This window comes from Nuphar pumila, chromosome 1 (genome assembly GCF_984573655.1).
Source record: "Nuphar pumila chromosome 1, dmNupPumi1.hap1.1, whole genome shotgun sequence".
In the NCBI taxonomy this organism is placed as follows: domain Eukaryota; kingdom Viridiplantae; phylum Streptophyta; class Magnoliopsida; order Nymphaeales; family Nymphaeaceae; genus Nuphar; species Nuphar pumila.
The window spans coordinates 4,117,668-4,144,721 of NC_143249.1; the positions used below are offsets into that span (position 1 = coordinate 4,117,668).

At 41.2% G+C, this 27,054-nt stretch overlaps 1 protein-coding gene and 2 non-coding genes across 3 annotated transcripts; all 3 read right to left on the minus strand.

Annotated features, from left to right (window-relative positions):
• Nucleotides 1-5,366: 5,366 nt before the first annotated feature.
• LOC149847726 (uncharacterized) lies at nt 5,367-5,975 on the minus strand. Its single transcript, XM_090002052.1, has one exon. The coding sequence runs from the start codon at nt 5,973-5,975 to the stop codon at nt 5,367-5,369; it is 609 nt and encodes a 202-aa protein (XP_089858178.1).
• A 6,434-nt stretch (nt 5,976-12,409) lies between these two features.
• LOC149847727 (small nucleolar RNA snoR20a) lies at nt 12,410-12,494 on the minus strand. Its single transcript, XR_016426479.1, has one exon. It is a non-coding gene; the product is annotated as a small nucleolar RNA snoR20a (small nucleolar RNA).
• Nucleotides 12,495-13,197: 703 nt separating this feature from the next.
• Nucleotides 13,198-13,283, minus strand: LOC149847728 (small nucleolar RNA R38). The gene has a single exon (XR_016426587.1). It is a non-coding gene; the product is annotated as a small nucleolar RNA R38 (small nucleolar RNA).
• Nucleotides 13,284-27,054: the final 13,771 nt, after the last annotated feature.

Genomic DNA, 27,054 nt, shown 5'->3' on the forward strand with positions numbered 1-27,054 from the left:
TAAGGCATACAGGAAGTATTTCGGAATATGTAGCGGCATTCTCCACAATGATGCTTGACATAGAAGATATGTCAGAAATGGATCGCATGTATTGCTTCAAAAAGGGCCTACAGTTCTGGGCTCAACAGGAATTAACTCGTATGAGACCGACAGACCTGATAAGTGCAATGACTATAGCGGAACAGATAGTTGAGAACCCAAATCGCGGGGCTGCTCAGGGACGGCCAAATCAAGGCAATGTTGCCGGAGGTCAAGCCAAGAACCAGTATCGACCTCCCCCTAGAGATCAGAGAAATCAGCAACAAGCACGTCAAGAGGGGATTCTAGGGAACAGGCCGATTCACCCAAATCTTCGGTGTTCGTATTGCAGCGGAAATCACTTTGCTCGAAATTGCCCTAATCAAAATGCGGGGAATGCAGGAAGAAGGGCGGCTAATGCCATTGAGATGGAGGAAGCCCCTGTAGAGGAGGACGTCAGGATGGGGGCGGTACAAAGGGTGAATGCGCTAGGAGAATCTTCTTCTGCAGCCCCCACGATTAAGAAGGAACTAATGTACCTAGCGATGTCCATCAACGGAAGAGCTACGAAGGCAATGGTCGATACGGGGGCTACTCACAATTTCATGGCCGAAGATGAGGCCCAAAGGTTGGGCATACAATGGGAACAAAAAGTTAGTCGCATAAAGGCTGTGAACTCCGCAACACAACCTATTCTGGGAGTCTCTCGAAATGTGACAGTTGGGGCTGGTCAGTGGGTTGGCAGAACAGACTTCTCTATTGTTCCGTTGGACGACTTCAAAGTCATTTTGGGGATGGAATTTTTACGAGCAAGCAAGGCTGTGCCTATGCCTCACTTGGATGTTGTCAGCTTTATGAGTGAAGAATCGCCATGTATGATTCCTGCCTCGACGTTGGGGGCACCAAATGTTCGTTTGGTTTCCGCCCTGCAAATTAAGAGGGGCCTCCAACGAGGTGATCAAACATTTCTAGTGACAATGCGAGAGGAAACCAGTGAGAAACTTCCTACGGAAGTGCCACCACCTATAGCCGCAATATTGGAAGAATTTCAAGAAGTAATGCCCGAGGAGTTGCCGAGACAGTTGCCACCGCGAAGAGAAGTAGATCATCAGATTGAGTTGGTGTCAGGTGCACGACCCCCTGCCATGGTGCCTTACAGAATGGCCCCACCCGAGCTGGTTGAAATCAGAAGACAGTTAGACGAAATGTTGGCTGTCGGAATCATTCGCCCTTCAAAAGCCCCTTTTGGAGCCCTAGTCTTATTCCAGACCAAGCATGATGGGTCCAAAAGGCTCTGTGTGGACTATCGGGCACTGAACAAACTGACTGTCAAGAACAAATATCCCCTGCCACTGATCGCTGATTTGTTTGACCAATTAGGGGAAGCCCGGGTGTTCTCGAAATTGGATTTGCGTTCAGGGTATTGGCAAGTCAGAATTGCCGAAGGAGACGAAGCCAAAACCACTTGTGTGACGAGGTATGGTGCTTTCGAGTTTTTGGTGATGCCGTTTGGCTTGACGAATGCTCCTGCAACATTCTCTACATTGATGAATCAGATATTTTATCCTCACTTGGATCGTTTTGTGGTTGTATACCTCGATGACATTGTGGTGTATAGCCAGGATATGGAAGAACACATGCGACACCTGCGCATAGTGTTCAAGATTTTAAAAGACAATGAGTTATGTGTAAAAAGGGAGAAGTGTATGTTCGGCCAGGATGAGATAAGTTTCTTGGGTCACGTGATCGGGAAAGGTTGCTTAAGGATGGATAGCCAGAAGATAAGAGCTATTCAGGATTGGGGAAGTCCAACCAAGGTTCCGGAGCTTCGATCCTTCTTAGGTCTGGCAAACTACTATCGGTGCTTTATTGAAGGATATTCAGCTATCGCGGCACCGCTAACTGAATTATTGAAGAAAGACAAAAAGTGGGAGTGGACAGAAGAGTGTCAGCAAGCCTTCGAAGGTCTAAAAGACGTCATGGACAAGGAACCAGTGTTGCAATTACCGGACCAAGGAAAACCATTCGAAGTCTATACAGATGCGTCGGATTTTGCAATTGGAGGTGTACTAATGCAAAATGGTCACCCAATAGCTTTCGAGAGTCGAAAGTTGAACAGTGTTGAGCAGCGATATAGAGTGCATGAACGGAAAATGACCGCTGTAGTCCATTGCTTACGTGCCTGGAGGCACTACTTATTGGGGTCAACATTCATTACCTACACCGACAACGTAGCCACGAGCTACTTCCAAACTCAGAAAAAGCTTAGTCCAAAACAAGCTCGGTGGCAGGAGTTTCTAGCAGAATTTGACATGGTTTTAGAGTATAAACCTGGAAGGACTAATGTAGTGGCGGATGCCTTGAGTAGGAAGGCTGGACTGGCGGCCTTGTTGGAAGATGCTAATAGAAGTACTAGACCTCGAAGTGACCTCCTTGATAGAATTCGGGAGGGCTTACGGAAGGATCCCATGGCGCGACAGTTGCTTTCTCTGGTGAAAGAGGGGAAAACCAGGCGATTTTGGGAACAAGATAGATTGCTGATGACAGTTGGGGGTCGAGTTTATGTTCCCCGGTGGGGGGCACTGCGACGAGAAATATTGAAGGAGTGCCATGACTCCCTATGGGCTGGTCACCCAGGCCAAGAAAGAACCTTTGCCTTGATAGAGCGAGTTTACTACTGGCCGCAGATGCGCGATGACATAGATGGGTACGTGCGTACCTGCTTGGTCTGTCAGCAGGACAAGGCCATGAATCAGAAGACAGTAGGATTGTTGGAGCCACTACCTGTGCCGAGTCGACCTTGGGAAAGTATCTCGATGGATTTTATTGTCAGCTTACCAACAGTTGAGGGATGCAGTATCATCTTTGTCGTGGTTGATAGATTTTCAAAATATGCAACATTCGTGCCAGACCCAAATCATTGTTCGGCAGAGGACACGGCTCAACTCTTTGTGAAGCACGTTGTGAAGTATTGGGGAATTTCAGAGAGCATTATTAGTGATCGAGATGCTCGGTTCACAGGTAAGTTTTGGAGAGAAGTCTTTCGGTTGTTGGGATCCGAATTGCACTTCTCTACCAGTTTTCATCCCCAAACTGATGGCCAGACCGAACGCATTAACGGGATGTTGGAGGACTACTTGAGACACTTTGTGAATGCTAATCAAAAGAATTGGAAGGATCTACTTGATATAGCTCAGTTCTGCTATAATCTTCAAAAGAGTGAATCATCAGGGCATAGTCCCTTCGAGATTGTGATAGGACAGCAGCCTCAGACACCGCACTCCTTAGCTGCTCGAGGTCAAGGAAAGGCGCCCTTTGCCTATAATTTTGTTAAGAACTGGCATGATCAGACAGAACTAGCAAACACATTCCTACACAAAGCAGCTAAGCGAATGAAGAAGTGGGCAGATCAGGGACGACGAGCCGTTGAATTCCAAGTTGGGGAGAAAGTGTTGGTCAAATTATACCCTGAGAGGACAGCTATATTTCGGGGGCACCATCGGGGACTCATTCGAAAGTATGATGGACCCTTCCCCATCGTCCAGAGAATCGGCAAGCTAGCTTATAGACTAGACCTCCCTCCCAGCTTTCAGGTACATCCTGTCTTTCATGTATGCAATCTGAAGCCATTCCACGAAGATGAAGAAGATCTGAGTCGCAGTCTGCCTCAACGAGCTCCTATTCCTCAACGAGCCCCCTCTACAACAGTGTCAGTCTCACGAGAAGTTGATTTTATCATTGATCATGTCCATAACTATCTTGGAGAAGTGAAGAAGTATCTAGTGAAATGGAAAGGTCTACCAGTGAGTGATGCCAGTTGGGAGACTCCACGAAATATTCGTCAGTTTCAGCAAGCAATCGAAGACTATCAGAAAAAAGATGGCGCCGAGGACGGTGCCAGTTTGGGTGGGGGAGTGTGTTCCACCCTGCCATGTTGATTCCTCCTTACCTGATGTAAATACCTCTTAGGACCCCTGCGAGTGCTCTATAAATGGCCTTTGGCCTAAGCTCCCCCGTTAACCAAGAAAAGTAACGGGTCCCTCCCCCCTCTCTCTCTCTCTTGCTCTCCCCCCCCCCTTTGTAATTGCCAACTTATGAATGGAAGTTGCTTTCGTTGTCTATGCTGCTATCTCTCTCTCTCTCTCTCTTTGCTGCCCTCTTTGAGATTGTGTATGCTCGGATGTGATTGGACACCCTTGTGAGGGGTGTTTGCGTGCTTTCTGAACTCGGAAGGCTGACCTGGTTGGGTTGCCAGGTGTCGCACGTGGCTTCCAAAATAAGCCCGTGACAGTAGGGTAACCCCAGGTTTGTTTGTTCAAGCTCGGCTCAGTTAAGCTAAAACCAGTGTGGATTTGGGCAAGCTAAACCGAGTCCAAGGTCATGGTGAGCTTGAGCTTGCAAAGCCGAACTCAAGCTAGCTCGTCTTAAAAGAAAGATGTATTTTTCTTAGGCAACAACAGAAATCGAAACTGAAGTCTTCTCTTTGCAAGTTGGGGATCTCAACCAATATCACCAATATTGAAAAAAAAAACTCATGCCATAGAATGCTAAAAAAAAGTGCCTATATATTATGGTGATGTTAACTTCTTTAATTTTTAAATAGACTATATTTTCTAAATGTTTATTATGAGATTCTCTTCGAAAAACTCCGGTAACAATATTTGTCGCATTGATCTCGACCAACACTTATTACCAATAGCCGATGACATGAATGGCATACTCTCTTTGTCAGTGGCGGATCCAGGATTTTGCTTAATGAGGGGCAAAATAATTTTGTAACAAAATAAAATATAAAGTGGGTAATATAAATTTTTATAATAAAAATTTTCAAAACTTTATTGGGGATCGAGCCCCTCCTCGCCCTCCCTGGATCCACCCTTGCTCTATGTAATGAGCCTATACGAGCCAAATACCCCTTGTTCGTGTTCGGTTTGGTAGTCTATACAACTTGTGTTTGGCTTGCAGAGCCTAACAAAACCGAGCAACCAGCCGTTTTGATCGTTTTCGGTTCCGGCCTATCCACAATCACTAGAACAAAGATCTATAATTGAACCATGTCGAAGTTCCACATCGCTTTGATTCCTGGGTCCAGGTCTGCCTCGGTCAATTTGATGACAATGAACTAGAAGTATGATGGCTTGGATTAGGGGTGGCAAAATCTGACCCGATCCGCCAACCCGCTTCTTAGCTGGGTTAGGGTTTGGCTTAAACGGGTTCGTATCATAAACGGGTCGACCCGCCTAACCCATTTATTAAACAGGTTGTGTTCGTGTTAAGGGTATGCCAACCCGTTTGACCCATTTAATAAACGGGTTTGGCGGGTGGGTCAACCCGTTTACACAAACCCGTCAACCCACAACCCGAGTCTCGCCAAATACACGAACATGAATCCTATTATGGTAATCGGGTCCCATCACCAAGACTGGCAGGTTCTTGAGCGAGATTTCGTTTGATGACAGCCCCGTCAGAACCCTAATCCCCCACCCGAAGCTGACAACGACGTGCTTCCTCACCGGAAAGGTGCTCCTCATGCGGATCTCGACACCAAAGAATATGTCATTGATTATGCCGGCAAACGATCCTGATGCCACCGCCAATCCGTCGCGCAGCTCGGTCGCGACCACTCCTCCGTTCTCACATAACCCTAGCCGGAGACAATCGGCCGATCCTCCGCCGTTGTTCTCGTCCAAGAGGTCGTTTACCTCCAAACCCCCGCCCGTCTGATGGTAAAAGAAGGCGTCGGGATCATCAGAGAATCCGATCGGCGACAATCTGACCATCTTCTTGATGGAGAAATCGTCGGCTCGAGGGTTGAACTGGACGAAGAACTTGGGGTCGCAGCCGCCGCGGAGGAGGTCGAACTCGGCGCTCATGGAGAGCGAGGAGGCAACAAGAGAGCCAAAGGGGCCGATGCTGTTCTTGACGACGAGGCGGACGGCGGACGGAGGGACCGACATTGAAGGCGGTTGCGAGGCTCATGCAAAGCTCAGCGGCGGAATCTCTGGCCGAGACCCGTTTATTAAACGGGTTAATCGTGTTGTATCGGGTTAGTCGTTTAATAAATGGGTTGTGTTCGTGTTTGCCACATCCGACCCGTTTAATAAACGGGTTGTGTTCGTGTTGAGGTATGCTGACTCGCCAACCCGACCCGATTGCCACCCCTAGCTTGGATGGCAACATGACCCATGAAGATTCGGATCCTGAAAGTAATCAACAACCAAATTGAAAAGAACTCATGCGGGCCCACCAAGAAAGCGCAATAGGCATTTGTTGTTAGCTTGGGTTGGATACTGAACCAAATTGGACGAAGACTTATTTGAGGTATTCCTGACAACTACAGCCAATTTTACTTGAGTCAGTATGGGAGGAATCTAAAGGGATTGTGTCCTGTTATTTTGGACATCAATGAGCCTACACCTAATAGTCAGATCTAGAACCATATCTCAATATGGCCCACATGGGTTGGATCGACCAACCATATTGAACCGGATTCCAATTCCCCACAAACCCCCTAGATCTTTAAGATAGTGAGCAGCTAAACCATAGGAAAAATGACAGTACTGTACGGCTAATTTGACAAGTTTTTTGAAATGCCCTATAATTTAGGATATTCTTTTCATGTCCAAAATAATAAATATTTGAATTTAAAAAAATCATTTTACCCTTTACACATGGGAACTTTCTATATATGCAAACTTTCCCTCAAATATGTTATTGTTTTTTGTAGAACAGTCTTTCTTTTCAGATTTGTATCGCATTGATCCGATGTCTAAGACTTGTCTTTTTATAGTCATTGGAAAACTAATACACAGGACTATAACTTTTATGTTTTAAGTTAGAATAAAAAACCCCTCTATGGTTTTTGTTAAGTTCCAAAACTGAAATAAATACATACTCTGAAGATTAGAACAACCGAATAATCTATTTTCAAAAGATGTTTTGACTTATAAAATGAAAGATTCTAAAAAAATAAAAGAAAAAAGAAACTAGACACAAATATCTATCCAAAGGCACCTGATTTGCAAGAAAATGATGAATGAATGTTGAGATACAGTCTTGACAACGTTCCTAAAACAAGAGATAAACAGATGCAGTTGTGTCTTTTCCGTTTATTCTGTGATAGTTTTTGGCTATCTGCGTCAGAAATCTGAAAAACAGCAAAAAATAAAAAAGAAAGATTAGGATGTAAGCTTTCAAAGGCCACCAAGTTCACTTTGATCCGATAAGCAGTTTGGAAAAAATGTTCTCTTAAAGATAGATTGTTCAATCTAGGCAAGGATGAGGAAGTCCACATAAATTAAATGTGAAGATGAGGCAGTTTGCATAAAATATACGCAAGGATGAGGAAGTCCACATAAATTAAATGTGAAGATGAGGCAATTTGCATAAAATATACGCAAGGATGAGAAAGTTCATAAAAAATACACATAAAATGAAGAAATTTGCATAAAAATAAGTATGAACATACTGTTAAACTCAAACATTGAAACTTTACAAATATCTGATTAAGTTTGCATATACCTCAGAAGTTCGCACAAAAATAGGTGTAACATCTTATAAAACTTAGAAAATTACATGTATTTATGTGAAAAACGCTTGTTTAAGAGGAAAGTCGCATATCTAGGAAGAACCCTGCATATATTTAGGAGATAATCACATATATAAGAGGAACTCCGTATATATTTAAGAGGAAATTATATATATTTAGGAAGAAATCAATATTTAGGAGGAACTTCGCACATATAGGACAAAAATCATAAGCATAAGAGGAACATCGCATATATATAGAAAAAAATACAAATATAGGAGAAAAATCACATATATTTAGGAAGAAAATTGCATATATATAGGAGAAAATGACATATTTAGGAGAAAATTGCATATATATTTTTCGTAAAATAGTGTATTTTCTTATATTTGTATCTCTCTAATCCGACGTCGAAAACACGCATTTTTATAGTCATTAGAAAGCTAAGATAGAAACATATAATTTTTGTGTTTTGAGTCAGAGTAAAAAATCCTTCTAGAGTTCCTGTTTTTTTAGTTCCAAAATAAGAATAGAAGCATACTTTACGATTGGAACAGTCGAATAGTCTATCTTTGAGAGAATGTTTCTCTCCAACCGATTAACAAATCAAGGTGATCTTAATGGCGTTGAAAATCTAACGTCTCAATTTTTTTTATGTTTTATTAGATTTGCAGTGCAGGTGGCCAAAAAATATCATAGAACAGACAGAAAAGGCACAGGCACACCTATTCTAATCTGCAGACAGAGCATGTTTCTATTCTAGTTTTGAAACTCAGAAACGAAAACCCTAAATGGATTTTCAGTTCTGAATTAAAATAAAAAAGTTAAAGACCTGAGTCTCAGCTTTCCAACGACTATAAAAATGCAAGTTTTCAACATTTGATCAGAGAGATACTAATTTAAGAAAAAATTTGTTCTACAGAAAATAAACACATATTTAAGAAAAAATTCATATATATTTAAGAAGTCCACATGTGCAAAGGGTAAAAAAGACTTTTTAAAACCAAATATTTGTGATTTTGAACATAAAGATAATAATGAAAATTGTAGAGCATTTCAAAAAATATGTCAAATTAGTCATACATTACGGCCATTTTTCGTAAACCTCATGTAAAGTTAATCTTACCTTGGTTTTACGTTCTCAAGCCAATTAAATAAAGTAATATATCCTTTTAAATCTAAAAATTAGCATATTCACATATTTGATATAAAATTTACATTTTTAGACAAATTTCTCTTTTGTAAAAGGTAAAAAGATCTTTTAAAAGCCACAAATTTGCAAATTTGGACATGGGGGAGATTTTGAAAATTGTGAGGCATCACGAGAAACGCATCATTTTTGTTGTACAGTACAATTATTTTCGGTTAATTTCATGAGGGGTCACATTTGTACTCGATTCCACTTCTCTACCTATAAACTTTATTAATTGACCCTTCTAATTAATTATGATGGTTGAATGATAAAGTTGGAGAGTGGATTGGGTCATGGTTCCTCATTTTTTTTTCCAAAAGGTAGACTAGGCAGGTCCTAAGCCTTATTTAGTCAAGGCCGGATTAACAATAGGACAATATGAAATTATAATGTTATTACTATTTTGAGTGCGTCCAAACACATTTTCAAAAGATAAAGTTTTGATTAATTTATAAAAAATCACCTAACATGGGGGTTATTATATTAAACCGCAGATTAATCCATTCCATATACATGCTTGAAGTATAAACTAATATTTTCATATATTCTTTGTAGAACAGCTTATTTTCTGTCCCCTTGTGGTCTTTGGTAAAGAAATCAAAATTTATTTTTGAAGGCATGTTGGGTTTTAAAACCATTAAGTTGACCTTCGTGTAGTTAAACAAAATGATTAAAACGCTCTCATTTGTTGATTTTTTTTATACATGGGTTCGCCCATATGGTCAGATGGGTGGTTGTGAGGGTGCTGAGATGAAGGCACCAGATCAAACCCCGCTGATGCACTGGTGTATCCTAAACCAGAGAGCTCGTGCTGCCCCACCGAGGTTTTCTTCACTTGAGTGAGGGTTCCTCATCATAAAAAAAACTGCCTTGCTCACTGAAGTTATTAACAAAAACCTATAATTTCTAAATCGTGACAACTTAGTTCTGACATTCATGAAGTGTCTCTACCAAATGAGTGAAGCCCCTCTTGGGCAAGATTAACAGATTCACCTGCCTTTAAAAATAAATAAATAAACTGCCTTTCAAAAAAAAAAAAGAAATTAACAGATTCACTTGCCTTTAAAAGGCTGAAATTCGTCCAAAAACAAAAAGCTTTTGATGGTGTTTGGTGGCCACTCATTTTGATGATAGACGGCATCCAAGGTACCTTGGACAACTTTTTACCTGATCTGCTCTCTTTACCCACATCCAAGGTTCTCTATTCTTCAATCCTATATCTCAAATCCTTGCCTTTTGAGGACCTAGGATTAGGGATGCAGTATGCAAATGGGTCGGATCCAGGATGGAAGTTTTGCAATTTTTAGTTGTTCGGGATCCGACTCCTCCATGTATTTAGCTGTTTCGGGTCCGACCCGTGTGCTTCCCTACCTGAGATATACAAAAACAACCTTTCAAAATTCTCTGGCCTGAACCTTGGTTCTTAAATCCGAGGATCTTTCTTAGATTGGAGAATGGAGGCCCTCGAACGCCTTCATCTTCAACATCAAACCCTGATGAGAGGACCCTTTCATAGATTGGGTCCACTCTTAGCTGCAAGCTACGAGCACAAACAGATCAATAATCAAATGTGGACTAGGTTATGGTTGATCCAAACCCGAATTCAAATTCAGATTATAACCGGCAACTCCCAAGCTGAATCCAGATCAAAACACAATCTGATAAAGTAGAGGTGAATCGAAATTTGAGGTTTATAGGGTTATAATGGATCTGGGGAAGAAGAAATGGTCAGAAGCTACAACTTTGCATGTAGAAATGTAAACGTATATAATTTTATTCAGATTCAAAGGTAGAATCCCGCCAATAAACATTAGGGTCTTATTTTAAGGTCTATATTTAAAATTAAAAAAAAGAAAAAGAAGGCCACCCTTTAAAGCTAAGTTGCCATGACCGAATGGCCAAACCAGTCATTACTCACAAATCTCGTTATGCAAAGGAAAATCTTGTGATAAATTAAACAAATTACGTTTTCTCCGTAAAATATTGGCATTGTTTAAAATTTCAAAATATATAAGAAATATGTAAAAACGAAAGAGAAAACATTAAAAATATATAAATATCACATTAATAACACTATAAAATCATAATAAAACACGATATTCCCAAAATCTGTGATACCCTGAAAATATCATGTTTTTTCCGAGATTGTATCAGTTTTTGAAATTCTCGTGATAAAATCAAGCGACTAAAACAGCTGATATCTGTGACTATGTTACTAAACCGAGGTTTGGGCCCGGTTATTAACAGCCCGGAGTTTAAAAAGAAACCCATGGCCCTGCCCAGTGGCCTAATGGCCAATGTTCAATGGGTCTGTTAAGCCTGACCCAAATCCATTTATGAATTAAGTTATTACGTTAATTCTTATATAAGATAAAAACACATTGAATTAAATAAAATGTTATAAAATTCAAATTAAAAAGTTCATAACACCAACTAATTATCTTTCTAGTTTCTATACAATTCATACAAACTAATTAGGTAAATGGTAACTCAATAGTTATTAAGTTACCACGCAACCGCTATCGCTACTTAATTATCTTTAGTTTTCATATCATTGAGTTTCTTAATTAGATAGGTCAGGCTCATCAGGTCGTCCTGGTAGCCTGTGGGCCAACGGACCCATTTATATAATGAACCAGGTTTTAGTATAGTAACTAATGGGATAGGGCCTAAAACCACGGCCAATGGTGGGCCAGATCGGCTGAATTCGTTAGGCTGCCAGACCCATTGTCCACAACTGCCCTAGACTATCTCCATGTCAAATATAAGTATAATCTAACAGCAAGATGAGGAAACTGTAGTGAATCTCGTGGCATTGTTGCTGGTTCAAGAGCTCTTTCAGATTAGGGATGGCAGTGGAGAGTGGGAGTGGGGGTAGGGGACAAGGTCTCCACCCCCACCCCCATCTCAAAATCCAGACCTTCATCCCCGTTTCATGTACTCCATCCCAGGTCCAAACGGGGCGAGGCAGGGCATCGATCCATTGCCATTTCTAAAGAAGAATTGGAGTGGGGCAGGGCAAGGAGGAGATCAGGACAGGGCGGGGGAAATCATATGTCCATCCCAGTCCACTGCTATTCCCTAATTGAGATAGATGGTGGATATAAGAAGCATGGTGTAGGATTTGGAATTCAACCATTCCTTCCACAGTGTGATTTTCAATATCACCTGATACCAACCCCAGTTTTTACAGTTTTCAGGTGTTACACCAAGCAATTTGTTGGGATGTTTTCTTCTCGGCAAAAGTAGTCTGGCCGAATGATGATGACCACTCTTGGTTAGGCAAGCCCAGAATTGGAAGGAATCATCTGGATTAATCTAGGCCTTTTTGTCACCCTGAATCTTTTCCAGGCAATGGGCGCAGAATGTTTCATGGGAAAAGCTAGAAATCATAAGAAGTTTTCCTTAGCGATAAATTACTTTATAATAATTTTAAAAGGTAAAATCAAAGTTAAAACTCAACTTGAATTATGTAAAACAACAGAAGCCAACTGCAATATCGAGGCAATTATGTTTAGAGACAGACATCAACCATCTAATGAGCCTTCTTTTTTTTATGCATTGGGTTTTAAAGGTGCTTGTATAATATTTGTCCTCCAATTGAACCATTGAAATTAAAATTGTCAGTAGTATCACAAAGTTCTATCCCAATTCTTAAGAGAAAAGAGAAGGCCTCAGACCGTCCTAGTAAAAACAAGATTCAACATGTCACAAGTACGTGATCATGTATTCAGACATTCAAGTGTCATCATTGGCCAATAGAAGAAAAAAAATACAAAATAAAGTTAACAAAGAAAAATCAAAACACAATTGGAGGACAAATATATCTATGACCAGGGGAATTAGATAGAGGAAGGATCGGGGTTAGATAAACTTAAAATACTAAATTGAAATATACATTTCTCAAATCAAGCACAGAAAAAGACATAGCTCATGCAGAAACTATGATCACCTCAAGCAAGACTTCATATGCCAAACTTTTATTCAAAAAACAGAAAAAATATGTGCATCTAATGCTCTGGGCCTTTGCAACATTGGGATGCAACACAAAGAAAGCCCATTTCAAGGACTCCAGAATTTCAGTAATGCAATTACAAGAAAGGCCCAATACATAACTCATAAAAGTTGAGAAATTGGGATCGTTATTTCATTCTCCCATGCCCCATCCTTTATGTGCAATGCAATTATTATGGTTCACAACAAAACTTCAATTTCACAGAATCTTCATTCCCGAAACCATTGCACCCGAAACCACCAAAACTGAGAATAAAGAAGGCCACCAACAAAAAAAAAGAAAATCTGTTCTTTTAGAAAGAAACTCAGCTTCGTCACGAGTCATGGAGAACCAGGAAACAATTGGGTATGTTAAAACTCAATTTGATTGGCCTAGATTTTTCAGTTCTCTCAAAACCAAACATAAGATCCCGAAAGGCTGTACTGTTAAATACCCATAAAGCAGAAGAGTGTCAGAGAGAAAAAAGATCAGCAAGTATATTGCTCAGCCAGGGATAACTGTTTCTCTTTATCTTCTCATCATTCACATTGCTCTAATCTCACCAACAGATAAAAGCAAAATTGAACAATATGACTTCTAAAAAAACCCATAAAACCGTTTCATAGATAGGCGTTAGGAGAACAGTTCAAACCATACTTGTTCGTCAAAAACCAAAAAAAAAAAAAAGGAATAACAAACATCGTATAGAAAAATATAAAAGCAACGAGATTTCAGCAAAAGAAAAAAAAAAAGGAAAGAGAAGAGACATCAGATCTTCCTATTCGATAGAACAACACATGATACCTAAAATTAATCAGATACATTCTATATACCTCAATGGATCATCATCTGTCTCGGAAAAAAACAACAAAGAAAAAGAGAAAAAAAAAGGGCTTTTGAGAAAGCCAGTTACATAACCAAACGAATGAAGATGAAGCAGTTTAGAGAGAGAGAGATGAAGATGAAGCGGTTGAGAGAGAGAGAGAGGGGGGGAGGGGGCTATGGTGCGCAGTGTGTTGCCGAAGGGGGCTTAAGTAAGCTAGGGTTAGGGTTTTGCCCCCAACGTATCCGAAGATGTCCTTCTTGGGATTTTTTTTTTATATAGGCCAAGGCATAAGCTTTTTCAAAAGGGCAATTTACAAAAGGCCGCCTAAGCTATCAATTATTGAGAAAAGCTGTTTAACGTTTTCTTTTTACAGTTGACTGCCTACTTTTGTAAGTTATGCTTCAAAGACATGACTGGCCCTAAACTCAGTTGACATTTGTTTGGTCCAACTCCAAACAGTGGAATAAAATGCCTTCGTTGTGAATTTGTACAACAAATGACCATTAAATGACACAAAGCGACTTGTTAGAAAAAAGAAAAAAATAATAATCGTATACTTTATATATATTTGCTACAATAGTTTGTATATATACAAACAACTTGGCAAATCTCCTATGATTTTATATTTTGCTTTTCAGTGATTTGCTTGTGTTACTTAGTTGGTATTGGCATTTAGATCGCAGGATTCCAACCACTAAAATAGGTTTTTCAGGTGATTGAAAAATAATATATTGAACTTTTTTTCTCATAAAATGGCTTTTTTTTTAATTGAAAAGGCATGATCGAAAAGTCAATTATCATTATGCTGAAAACATCTATGACATAACAAAAACAACTTTAATCATCAGATCCAACTAGATTATACACACAAACTTAAGGATGGCAGTGGACAGAAGAGAAATGGGCTCCACCCCACCTTGCCTTGTTTAGACCCGAGGATATGAAATGGGGATGGAAGCAGGGATGAAGGTGAAAATCAGTGTTGTGAGAGGCAGAGGCGAGGCGCACGCTCAAGGTACTGAGGCGTGCTGTGATGCGCAAATTGCCCCTCATCAACCTCCAGAACCCCCTCCTTCATCCCCAAGTCTTCCTCCTCCGCCCGATTCGTTGGTTGTGCTAACCCCAAGTGCCGGTGGATCCACCGTCACGTGCCGGCCAACTGCTCCTCCGCCGCTCCCTGCCTCCCCTCCCACCTCTTCACTTCCATACCAGTTGTGAGAGGCGTACGCCTCAGTACCGAAGCGCAGGCTCAACGCCTCGCTTTGCCTCATCGCATTTAACAACCTTGGTGAAAATCAAAATCCTTGCGAGGATGGGGCGGGGATGGACTTACCCTTTTTCCCACCCAACCCAGTCCCCATCCCGGCCTGGTCCCGCCCTGCCTCATCTCCAATCTTTTTTTAAGGATGGTAATGGACCGAGGGAAAATGGGGCTCCGCCCCGTTTGAACACGGAATGGAGGTGGGGATGAAGGTTAAAATCCAAACTCGTACAAAAATGCAGGCAAGGATGGAGGTCCCGATTTTGAAATAGGGCGGAGGTGGAGTCCACTGCCATCCCTGTACAAACGTTTGTAGCAAATATTATATCCTTTTATATCTCAGGCAGGGGGAGTCAGATACACACCTTGATTTGAGTATCACAGGACCCCGCTTGCTTACCACATGGGATACCATCATTAGATCTCAAATCAAGGTGTGTATACCTCAAGGTGGTTGAAATATACCTTTTAGCAGATCTTTGAATCTTGGAGAGAGATAACTGTTGGTTCATTTTTCAGATCACACAGTTTCACAATCGTCATCATGATATAAAACACAAAATAAATCAAGAAATACAACAGTGTAAATAACATGATTAACAGACGACCGAAACAATAACAGGGAGCAAGCATGGCATTTGCATCAGACCAAAATCCAGATGACAGCATAAGATTAAACAGATGCATAGAACATAAAGAAAACAACAGGAACATGTTTAGTTTATGTAATAGGCTAAGGCGTACGAAGGTACTCCCCTTAGAGAAGATTCGCCCCCACATACTGTGCAAATCAGGGTCCGGCGTCCTTCCCTCAGGATACAATAGCCACGACGAACCGAACGGTGCACTCCGGCGGGTCGTCCTTCGAAAACAGCCTCTTCGAACCAAAGTTGCAGAACAACCCTCTTCAGGATATCTCAGGAAAAGGAGAGAGAGAGAGAGTAACAGAGAGATGGGAAATCGCAGAGCTTCGGCCAGAAATCGCCTGTCTCAACCTCTATGTAACCCCTGCCCTCACCACGCTTTTATAACCCACGAACGGTTATGAAACGTGGAAGGACCCGTTACGGATTCTGAGGAGACGTGATCCGTTAACGGTCTTCGAAAGATCGAGACCCGTTACAGAATCCGAAGCGTCATAACGGGCACAGAATACGAGGAGTCGTGACCCGTTATCCATTCCCATAACCCGTTACCGAATCCAAAGAAACTTTGGGTAAAAAGATACTTGTCTTGATTGGATATGGCCCTAAAGGGCCAATTACCCGAACCCGAGCCCGGCTCGGCACGGCACGACACCACACGACACGGCACGGTGGGCGGGCGGGCGCGCGCGCGCGTGTGTGTGGTGGTCATCCCACTCCCTTGTTCTCAGGAACAAGTGTATGAGTCCACTAATTGCTTATAAAGCTCTCAGAAAACTCAAGCAAAAGCAATATGGGACTATTCCACCTCATCAAGACCTCTATCTTTAAACACCCCATTCCTTCTTTTGAATTTCTCTCCCTTCTTTCTTACACCTAACATTCCCCCACAAATTCAAAGAATGAAGCGGGAGGAAACCAAAGTGCTAAAAGAGACATTCTGCAACAAGACATATCATGCTTTCAGCAATGGTACCTTCCGGTTTGAACCACTACCTTAGTTGACTAACTTTACCCCCACAGGAACAAAGTGAACTGAAGTCTTGAACTTGAACCTTTGGTGTAGGAGTGTCCATCAGCAACAACATGATAAAGGTTCTGGTTGTAATCTTTAGGGGCGGCGCGTTAATGGCCATGCGCCCGAATCCTGTTTCATGAGTGACTTCAGGAATAACCCAATTCCTTGAACTGCGGCCACACAGTCACACTCACATAGGTGGGCTTCTCCAAAGATGCACTGCTAACATCTCGCCTTGAAGACTTTGAACCCATTCAGAGTTTTAACTCTTCCTTAACTTGCAGCTACAACACCTTTCCAGAGTAAACAGGGGAACAGACACAGATACAAAGTATCATCTTTAATAAGGTGCTATCCAGTTCACCCTACAGCTTTTATTACCACATTGAACCTACTTTGTGGGATCTCCACTCAGATAGGTTGGGTTGCTACTGTAGATGAACTACTGATGGGTTTCAGTCCCATACCCTCTCTGGATTTTAGGACTAAAGACTTATCTAGTCCTTTCGTTAATGGGTCAGCTGTGTTTTCTTTGGATCCAACATAGTCCACAACAACCACTAACTGAGACATCAGTTCCCTTACAGATTTTATTCTGACTTGGATGTGTCTCCTCTGCTTTTGGTTATATTTTGTGCTTTTAATCTTTGCAATAGTGGCCATATTGTCACAATGCACAGATATCGCAGGAATTGGCTTGCACATTAAAGGAAGTTCCTCAAGAAGTCCCTTTAACCATTCAGCTTCCAATCCAGTGACATCTAAAGCACAGAGTTCAACCTCAAAAGTAGACCGAGACAAGATGGTCTGCTTTACTGATCTCCAGGCGACTGCGCCGCCACCCAAGGTAAATACATACCCTGTCACTCCATAACTGCCAGAGTTCATGGCTATTCAGCTCGCATCACTATATCCCTCAAGAACTGCAGGGAATCTCTTGTAATGCAAACTCAAAGAAATGGTTCATTTCAGGTATCTAAGTACCCTGTCCAATGCCTTCCAATGAGTGCGATTTGGACAACTTGTGTATCTACTTAATTTTGTCACGGAGAACGAAATATCCGGTCTCGTACAATTTGCAAGATACATCAAACTTCCAATAATCTGGGAATACCTCAATTGAGACACAGGAACACCAGTCGTATTCTTATGAAGAGGGATAGAAGGGTCATATGGAGTTGCTACAGATCTCCCTTGGTTATAACCAAATTTCACAAGTACTTTCTCGACAAAGTGAGATTGAGAAATGGTTAACCCTTCAGCTGAACGAGTCAGCTTTAAGCCTAAGATCACGCTTGCAACACCCATATCCTTCATATCAAACTTACTACTAAGAAACGACTTTGTCTCATTAACAATTCCCATATTGGAACCAAACAGTAGAATATCATCTACATACAGGCATAAAATAATACAACCATCACTTTTAACTTTACAATAAATACACTTATCAGATTCATTGACAACAAAGCCAAATGATAATATAATATTATCAAACTTCTCATGCCATTGTTTAGGGGCTTGTTTCAGTCCATATAATGACTTAACAAGTCTACAAACTTTATCTTCATTACCAGGAGCCACATAACCCTCAGGTTAATCCATATAGATCTCTTCTTCAAGATCGCCATTCAAGAAAGCGGTCTTCACGTCCATTTGATGGACCGAGAGATCATAAATGGAAGCCAGTGCAATAAGCACCCTAATAGTGGTCATCCGGGTAACCGGAGAATAGGTATCAAAGTAATCTATTCCCTCCTTTTGTTTGAACCCCTTGGCAACCAGTCTCGCCTTGTACTTGTCAATAGATCCATCTGGTTTCAACTTCTTCTTAAAGATTCACTTGCACCCAATTGTGGAACTACCACGAGGGAGGTCAACCAGTTCCCAAGTACCATTAGAGATAATGGAGTCCATTTCACTCTTGATGGCGTCTTTCCAATGCTTTGCTTCAGGTGAAGCCATTGCATCTCAGAAAGTGGGAGGATCATCTTCGATAAGGTAAGTGATAAAGTCACTTCCCAAATCCTTGGTAATCCTTGGTCTCTTGCTCCTTCTAGGTTCAACCACTTCCTCAGACTCATTGGGTCTATGATGGAAACAAGATGGTTCTACCCCCACATCTGTCATCATTTCCACATGTTCGGGAATGGAACCAGAAGTTGAAGGTATATCTAAAGAAGACAGATTCTGAGGTACACCAACTTTCATGGGAAATACATCCTCAAAGAATGTAGCTTCTCGAAGCTCTACAATAGAGTTAACATCTATGCCAGATATCTCAGACTTAATTACTAAGAACTTGTAGGCATAGTTGTTCTCTACATAACCCAAAAAGACAGCATCTACTGTTTTAGGACCCAGCTTCTTCCTATTGTGTTCTGGGATAAGTACCTTAGCAAGGCACCCCCACACTTTAAGGTATTTTAAGCTAGCTTTCCTATTTCTCCAGAGTTCAAAAGGGCTACTATCCTTATGCTTTTGAGGTACTCTATTCAGAATATGGCAAGCCGTATTCAGAGCATCCCCCCACATATAGGTAGGTAATCCAGAACTCCCAAGTAGAGTACTTATCATGTCAGATAGGGTTCTATTCTTTCTTTCTGCAATCCCATTGGATTGAGGAGAATATGGAGCTGTAAACTCATGAACTATTCCAACAGATTTGCAATATTCATCGAGTTTATTAGAAGTATATTATCCCCCTCTATCAGACCTCAATCTTTTAAGTTTTCTACCAGTTTGTGTTTCTGCTTCATTCTTAAAGTTAAGAAACTTATCAAAAGCTTCATCTTTTGATTTTAGCAGATACACATAACAGTATTTAGTGCCATCATCTATAAAAGTGATAAAATACTTTTTATGATTTCTAGTTAACACTTCATTAAACTCACAGATATCTGTATGCACCAGATCCAATATTTCAGAATCTCTAACAATCGTATGGAATGGTTTCCTACATTGTTTTGCTTGCACACAAATTTCACATTTTTTAGTTTTATCAATGGAATGTTCAGGAATCATTTTCAAGTTCATCATGCGTTTCACAGAGTTGAAATTCACATGACCTAATCTATTATGTCATAAGTCAGATGATTCTATGTTATAAGCAACATTAGACAATGAGTCAAAAGATACATCATTTTCTAATTTATCACTGCAAACATGTTCAACACGAATTTTAAATAAACCATCATCTAAATACCCCTTGCCAATAAAAGTTCCAGAATGTAAAATAACAACTTTATTACATTTAAAGTTAAATTCATAACCCTCTCTAACAAGACATGAACCACTAAGAATGTTCCTTCTAACTACAGGCACATGGTGCACTCTGTGTAAAGATAGAACTCGTCCTAAAGGAAACTTCAGATCCACGCGTCCAATTCCTAACACCTTTGCACCCGTTGAATTGCCCATAGTCACGGATCTGCCTGCAGCAGCCTGGTATGAGACAAAGACAGACTTATCAGCACAGACGTGCACATTAGCCCTAGTGTCAACCAGCCACTCAGTTGGCTCATAAACGTGATAGATTTGTGGGTTAACAGAAACATACCCAGTACTGATCCCAACGACCTCAGTCACCATGTTGACTTGAGGCGTTCCTTTTGTGGTCCCATGAGCTTTGGCTTTCTTGGAAGGACATTCCTTAGCCCAGTGCCCAACCTGCCCACAGTTCCAGCACGGTTTGTTCTTTGCCTTTTTCTGGATTTTGGCCTTAGGTTTAAACTGGTTTTTCATTGCAGATTTCGATTTTTGTCCTTTGCCCTTAAAAGCTCCGGTCATCATGTTCACCTTAGGCGGTTCAGTTGGCATTACGACCTGTTTCTGGCTCCTATGCTCTTCTTCAATGGCAATAGCTACCATAAGATCATCTAGGGAAATTTTTCCTCTATGATGCTTGAGAGACATACCGAAGTCTACCCAAGACTTAGGAAATTTCTCTACGATGGTCATAACCTGAAACTTCTCAGAAAGTTTCATTTCAGCCTCAGCCAAACTATGGAGCAGTAGCAGAAACTCGTGTGCCTACTCAGTGACCGACTTGCCTTCTACCATCTGATATTTCAGAAACTTGGCAACAGAGTACTTTTCAAGACCTTGGTCTTCAGTATTGTACTTCTTGTCAAGTTGATCCCATAAACCCTTAGCAGTGGTAGACGAAGAACAGTACACATCGAACAATGTGTTGGACAGAGCCAACAGTATGCAACCACGGCATATACTGTCCTTTTCTTTCCACTCTACAGCCGCAGTAACTGCAGCAGGGTCAGGGTTAGTATCAGACACCGAAGGGCAGTCGACTTCCAGAACATTCAACAGCCCTATCATAGTGAACCAGATCTTCATGCGTTGCTGCCAACGCTTGAAGTTCTGTCCGGCAAACTTTTCCGGCATACCGGACATGTCCACTTTTGGTACAAACGCAGAAGAAGACGACATGCTTAGAATCTTCTCTAAGACTGTTGGTTCATTTTTCAGATCACACAGTTTCACAATCGTCATCATGATATAAAACACAAAATAAATCAAGAAATACAACAGTGTAAATAACATGATTAACAGACGACCGAAACAATAACAGGGAGCAAGCATGGCATTTGCATAAGACCAAAATCCAGATGACAGCATAAGATTAAACAGATGCATAGAACATAAAGAAAACAACAGGAACATGTTTAGTTTATGTAATAGGCTAAGGCGTACGAAGGTACTCCCCTTAGAGAAGATTCGCCCCCACATACTGTGCAAATCAGGGTCAGGCGTCCTTCCCCCAGGATACAATAGCCACGACGAACCGAACGGTGCACTCCGGCGGGTCGTCCTTCAAAAACAGCCTCTTCGAACAAAAGTTGCAGAACAACCCTCTTCGGGATATCTCAGGAAAAGGAGAGAGAGTAACAGAGAGATGGGAAATCGCAGAGCTTCGGCCAGAAATCGCCTGTCTCAACCTCTATGTAACCCCTGCCCTCACCACGCTTTTATAACCCACGAACGGTTATGAAACGTGGAAGGACCCGTTACGGATTCTGAGGAGACGTGATCCGTTAACGGTCTTCGAAAGATCGAGACCCGTTACGGAATCCGAAGCGTCATAACGGGCATAGAATACGAGGAGTCGTGACCCGTTATCCATTCCCATAACCCATTACCGAATCCAAAGAAACTTTGGGTAAAAAGATACTTGTCTTGATTGGATATGGCCCTAAAGGGCCAATTACCCGAACCCGAACCCGAACCGGCACGACACGACACGGCACGGCGGGCGGGCGCGCGCGCGCGCGTGTGTGTGTGGTGGTCATCCCACTCCCTTGTTCTCAGGAACAAGTGTATGAGTCCACTAATTGCTTATAAAGCTCTCAGAAAACTCAAGCAAAAGCAATATGGGACTATTCCACCTCATCAAGACCTCTATCTTTAAACACCCCATTCCTTCTTTTGAATTTCTCTCCCTTCTTTCTTACACCTAACAATAACAAGGGACCATTCCCGGTCAGATCCAAAACAGCTAAATCCATGGGGGAGTCAGATCTGAAATAGCCAAAAAATTGCAAAACCTTTATCCTGGATCAGACCCATTTGCATCCCTACATGTCTGGGTCCTATACGGCCATATCCAACCAAATATTGACTAATTCGATTCTGCAAACCTCTCTCTGATCCAGTTGGCTCATTTCCCAGCTTTAGTTGGAGTCCATGTAACAAGGATCCCATATAGTTTGAGAAGCGGATATAATCCAGAAAATATCATGATACAATATCACCTAATTTGAAAACATGATGATATTAACGCATTAGAAACACTTTAATTTTTTTTTTCTTTTTCCCATTATTTTTTATATTTTTAGTGCATTGCATTAGCTGAATTCTCGTAGAAAAACAAAGCATTTCAATTCCTTGTGCTTTTCCCTTGCAGAGAAAATTAGCAATACCATTATCTGTAACTTGTGTCACAGAGATACTCCAGTTCACTCTGGTGTCGTGTCCTCTTATATATATATATATATATATATATATATATATATATTTGAAGTATTAATATACAAAAATGGCCCCTCTCGCATCGGGTTTACCTTGTGACATGATCTGTAACACTGGTTTAAATTTCATTAAAATGCGACTCAAACCAAGATCCAGTCGGTTTAGTCTTAAACAAATTAGAATAAAAATTGGATCAGACCTAGGCATGGTGACAGCTCTCTTAGCTGATACCAGATCCATACCTATCAGATCGTCCTACTTTGTCATGTATCAGAGTCTGTAGGGGTGTCAACGGGTCGGACCTAGTTCGGACCCGAATAAATTCAAACCCGATCTGGATTTGAAGTACTGGGATTGGATCCACTACAAGAAAAACATTAATTAGTGATGGATATTTGCGACGGAAATAATTCATCGCAAATTTGCAACGGATTAGCTAGAGAAAACTAGTCGTCTCTAAAATTAGAATTAGTTGCAGAATTAGCGACGAAAAAATTCTGTCTCAAAATCCGTCGTTAATTATCGACAGATTAGCGATGAAAACATTTCATCTCAAACTCTGTCGCAACTTCGCGACGAATGAGCGACAGAATTTTTTTGTCGCTAATTAGCGATGGATTTTGAGACAGAATTTTTTCGTTGCTAATTTTCGATGTAAAACGGCCCATCTAAGGCATGAAATTTTCTTCCCCCACTGCTCCCTCTCTCTCCCCTCTTTCGCCGATCCACCTCCCTTTCTCCTTCGTCGCTTGTTCCCCCTCTGTCGCCTCTCATCCTTCGAGCAGACGCCGACGATCGAAGCTGTCGGCCACCCCTCCAAACATCACCACCATCTCCTTCTTCCCTGCTGCCACCGACGACCACTGACCGTAGGCCACCCCCTCTTTGATCATCGCCATCTCCCCTTGTTCCCTCAGCGACCCACCGCCTGTTCCTCCCGCTCTGGCAACTCGGTCTAAGTCCACCAACGACCACGCCGGTGAGCTCACCTGTTCACTGCCTCTCGTACCCTCGCACCCTTTCTGGGTTCTCCAGTAATGCCCCAACGTTCCGTCCGTTGCCCTCTTCTTCTCTTTTTGTGTTTTATCGGTGATGCCAACCTCCTCCTCTCATAAGCTTCCTCTCTATCTCAATTTCAACATGTGCCTCCCCCCTGTCCCTCTTTTCAATCTATCGGCAGGGGCCCTGCCCCCCTGCCGCTGGTCCTTTTTAGCAAAGGGCTTTGCCCCCTGCCCTTTTTTGCGCTAGGTCGACAGGGGGATCCGCCCCCTGCCTTTGTGTTTGCTCGATTGCCTTTGTTTTCGTTCGACTGGCAGGGGGTTCAACCCCCTGCCTTTGTTCTATTTTGGCTAGCAGAGGGACTCCGCCCCCTGTCGTTGTTGCTTCTCGGCGGGGGGTTGAGTCCGTCTTTGTTTTCATTCGGTCGACAGGAGCGGAGCCCCTTGTCCTTGGTTCTTTCAGTCGGCAGAAGGCAGAGCCCCTCCGCCCCCTATCCACTTTGTTTCTCCGGCTGGTAGGGGTTTTGCCTCCTTGCTGTTGTCTTTTCTCATTGGGCAGGGAGGGTGAAGCCCCTACCTGAGTGGTTCTTCTACTGACAGGGGGAGGGGGCTCTACCCCCTGCCGTGTTCCCCTTTCGTCAGGCAGGGCAGGGCGAAGCCCCCTGCTTGTGTCTTTGTCTTTGGCCGGCAATCTTTGTCATTGCAGGTGCATAGCAGAGCAAAATGTGTGATGCTTAATGCTAAGCATCTCCTGCGGCTTAAAATGTCATGCAAAAAGAAACAAGAAAAATGCAAATGCAAAAGCATGCAAATCGGGTAAATACCCGTGGTGAGTAAGTGATGCAAGTGCATCACATGTTATTTACTTTCTTGGATACAACATTTTCTTGCTCACACACTCACGTAGTTGTGGATATCTAGGATTGTTTTGCTAGAGTTTGAAGATCATGCTGTGCATGATTTGAATATATGGGAATAGAAGTGCTCTTATTTTTGTAGTTCGGATTTCATGCTAGTCATGATTATAGTTAGCGGGATATTGAAGTGTGTTTGCTATAGGTACATGTTTGACATTGTTGTGATATGAATGATTGAATGTATTGCAATGTTTGACATGACTATCCATGCTTTCATGAAGTTATTTTTGATTTGATTATGTATTTAATGTGAAATTGTATCATGAAAACATGCTTAAAATGAATGTATCATGTTTGTGAATATGATTTCATTTTTCTAAATATCATTGTTATGTGTGTAAATATGATGTGATGGTGTTACACATAAAAATATTGAATTATCAATGCATGCATAATAGTTCATGAAATTGTATTTTATGTTAAGCATGTTTGTGGTAAAGAGAGGATGAAAATTTACGCATTAACTGAAATAAAAAAATTACTCACCAACAATCACCAAACAAGAATTTTTAACAGATTTGTAAACCACAACAAAGTGTTAACCAACTCAACACAAGCAACAAGCAAAATTAAGACTTTATGACCTACAATATGCAAATTATAGCAAACTAACAAGGAGAAATCGGTCATTTCATTCTCATTAACTTGAAAAAATAGAACCTACTTTGTAATTTCATCTGAATTTTGCTTGACATAGTTTTCTTGTAGGTGAATGACATTATATATATATATATATATCAAATCATTACATCCACTATCAATGCATAATAAATTAAATATTTTCTTTATCATAGCATTATTATGATTCTCTTTTAACTGGTTAAGATAATATCTGTAACATCATAGAACAAAATGGTTGCAAACCGTGAATGGATGTATCGTAGGATAGTTGATAATGAGGTGTCGCTTGAATATATGGATGGTGTTGACAGTTTTATTAAATTTGCAACGACAAGTGTCAGTACAGTGGATCCCACCGGTCAGATCAGGTGTCCATACACGATGTGTAAGAACAATCGATTTGTAGAACCTCATGGCGTTAGACATCACCTATACAAGAAGGGTTTTGTGAGTGGTTATCAAAATTGGACGCTTCATGGTAGAGAATTTTGAAACAATTTTGACGCACGAGTGGATGTGGTGCACGATAATCTATATATAGATTTGATATTTGATGTCACAGGACCAGAACTGGGTTATGCTATGGGTCCTAGTGATGTACCAACTGGGGTAGAGGAAGAACCAACAAACGATGCAACTAGTAGATTTTATGACTTACTTGGAGATGCTGATGAGCCACTATGAAATGGTTGCGAGAGTTATACTATCTTGTCTGCAGTTCTTCAACTACTGAATTTGAAGTTAGAGTATCGTATGTGCTCTATTTTGAAGAGTATGTTGCCCAAAGATGAGAAATTGCCACAAAATTTCTACCGTGCAAAGGTCATGGTCAACGCTCTAAGTATGGGGTATCAAAACATAGATGTTTATCCAAATCACTGCATGTTGTATTTCAAAGATCAAGAAATTATAGCAGATCATATCCGTCTTGTGGGCATCCTCAGTTCAAGCCAAAGACAAGGCGCGATGCTAGCACGAGGTCAAAAAAAATGCCATACAAGTCACTCTGCTACTTTTCTCTCACCCCTAGATTGCAAGGACTATATATGTCTTCGAGGATAGCTAAACACATGAGATGGCATACAAATAAAGTTTGACATGATGAAGACAAGATTATGCATCATGTTGACGCGAAAGCTTGAAAGCACTTTGATCGTACTCATCAGACCTTTGTAATGAAAGTGAGAAATGTTAGACTCGGTTTATGTACAGATGGATTTAATCCATTTTGGAGTAGATCAACCCTATACTCGTGTTGATCGGTATTTGTTACCACATACAACCTTCCTCCAAGCTTGTGTATGAAGCGTCAAAATCTTTTTGTGTCTCTATTGATCCCTGGTCCGACGTCTCTGGGTCAAAATCTTGATGTATATTTAAGGTCATTGATTGATTAACTGAAAATACTATGGGATGACGATGTTCTCACGTACAATGACCACAAAAAATAAAACTTCAATATGAAGGTTGTTGTTCTATGGATAATTAGTGATTTTCCTACATATGGTATGTTGTCTGGTTGGAGCACACATGGGAGGTTGGCATGTCTGTACTGCATGGAGGATACAAATCTTTTAGATTGACGCAAGGAAGGAAGTGGTGTTGGTTTGATTGTCACTGTCGATTTCTACCCAGCGATCATGCATTTCAACGACAAAGGAATGTGTTTCGAGTAGGCACAACTGAAATAGAAGGTCTACCTACAGGGTTGTATGACATAGAGATTTTAAGACGATTGCGATACTTTTCATATAGACTGACAGATGTCTATAGTGTGATGCCCTTCTTTGGATTTGAAAAGGATCACAATTCGACAAAGAAATCTATATTTTGAAAACTACCATATTGGCCGACCTTATTGATATGACATAATTTGGATGTGGTGCATGTAGAGAAAAATGTGTTTAATAATGTGTTCAATACGGTAATGAATGTCAATGAGAAAATGAAGGATGATCCAAAGGCACGTATGGATTTAAAAGTAATATATAAAAGACCAGAATTGGAACTCCAAGACTACAATGACAAAGTACTGAAACCAAAGGCAATGTA